The 832-nt window shown below is 29.7% G+C and overlaps 1 protein-coding gene across 1 annotated transcript in view; it reads left to right on the top strand.

Moving 5' to 3' along the window:
• LOC128246986 (SCO-spondin-like) overlaps positions 1–832 on the top strand; it is an 87,020-nt gene that overhangs the window by 55,794 nt on the left and 30,394 nt on the right. Inside the window, exon 24 of the mRNA XM_052970973.1 lies at positions 330–443. Within this exon, the coding sequence (XP_052826933.1) occupies positions 330–443 (114 nt within the window). The remainder of the gene's footprint in view (positions 1–329; positions 444–832) is intronic.

Genomic DNA, 832 nt, shown 5'->3' with positions numbered 1-832 from the left:
ATAGATAGATAGATAGATAGATAGACACACGCATATAAAACCTTGTATCATTCATTTGTCACTTCACTTCTTTTCTTCTTTCCTACAACTGATTCGTAGACTTATCCTCACCCGCAGCCAATACGGCCTTTAGCTTTGCGTTTTACTATCTTTATAAATAGAAGTAATATACATTCATTGTAAACCATAAGGGCTAGTAGATTAAAACCCAGTGAAAATTAAATAATTTATGTTGCATAAAAGCATAAGATTTTTTTCCATGGTATTTGAAATCTGTAAAATGGTAATATCTTCCATTTCATGTCCTTTCTCTATTGTCGCTGTTTCAGCATGTTCTGTAGATGAATTTACTTGTAACAACAAACAGTGTATCGATTCGAAGTTGAAATGCAACGATAAAAAAGACTGTACAGACGGTTCTGATGAACTTTACTGTAAAATTTGTAAGTATCACAAAATACTATAACTAGCTTTACTTCTACTGTTGTTGGTTTTATTTACATGTCAATATTTATAGCTTGATGTGCTTCGAGTTAAATCATTCCTTGTCATTTGCATTCAAATCCAACCATTTCAAAATTTATATATAAACACTTTGCAATTTTTTGTTCAATATGGATACCTATTGATTGTTAGTCAAGCCCTCAACTGTGAAGAAGAGAGCCGAAATTGTATAATTGTCAAATGACTGAAAAAAGTAAAAGAATAAAAGAATATATATATATATATATTTCAAATGGAGAATATTTTGAACACTAAGTGAATAATATTGCAAAATTCTGGTTTCTTTTGGGTACCCTCTAGTACACTCATTATATATATATACATATAT

Source organism: Octopus bimaculoides, chromosome 10 (assembly GCF_001194135.2).
Source record: "Octopus bimaculoides isolate UCB-OBI-ISO-001 chromosome 10, ASM119413v2, whole genome shotgun sequence".
Lineage (NCBI taxonomy): Eukaryota > Metazoa > Mollusca > Cephalopoda > Octopoda > Octopodidae > Octopus > Octopus bimaculoides.
The sequence above is the reverse complement of the archived record's forward strand: the minus strand, read 5'-3'. Positions and strand labels throughout refer to the sequence as shown.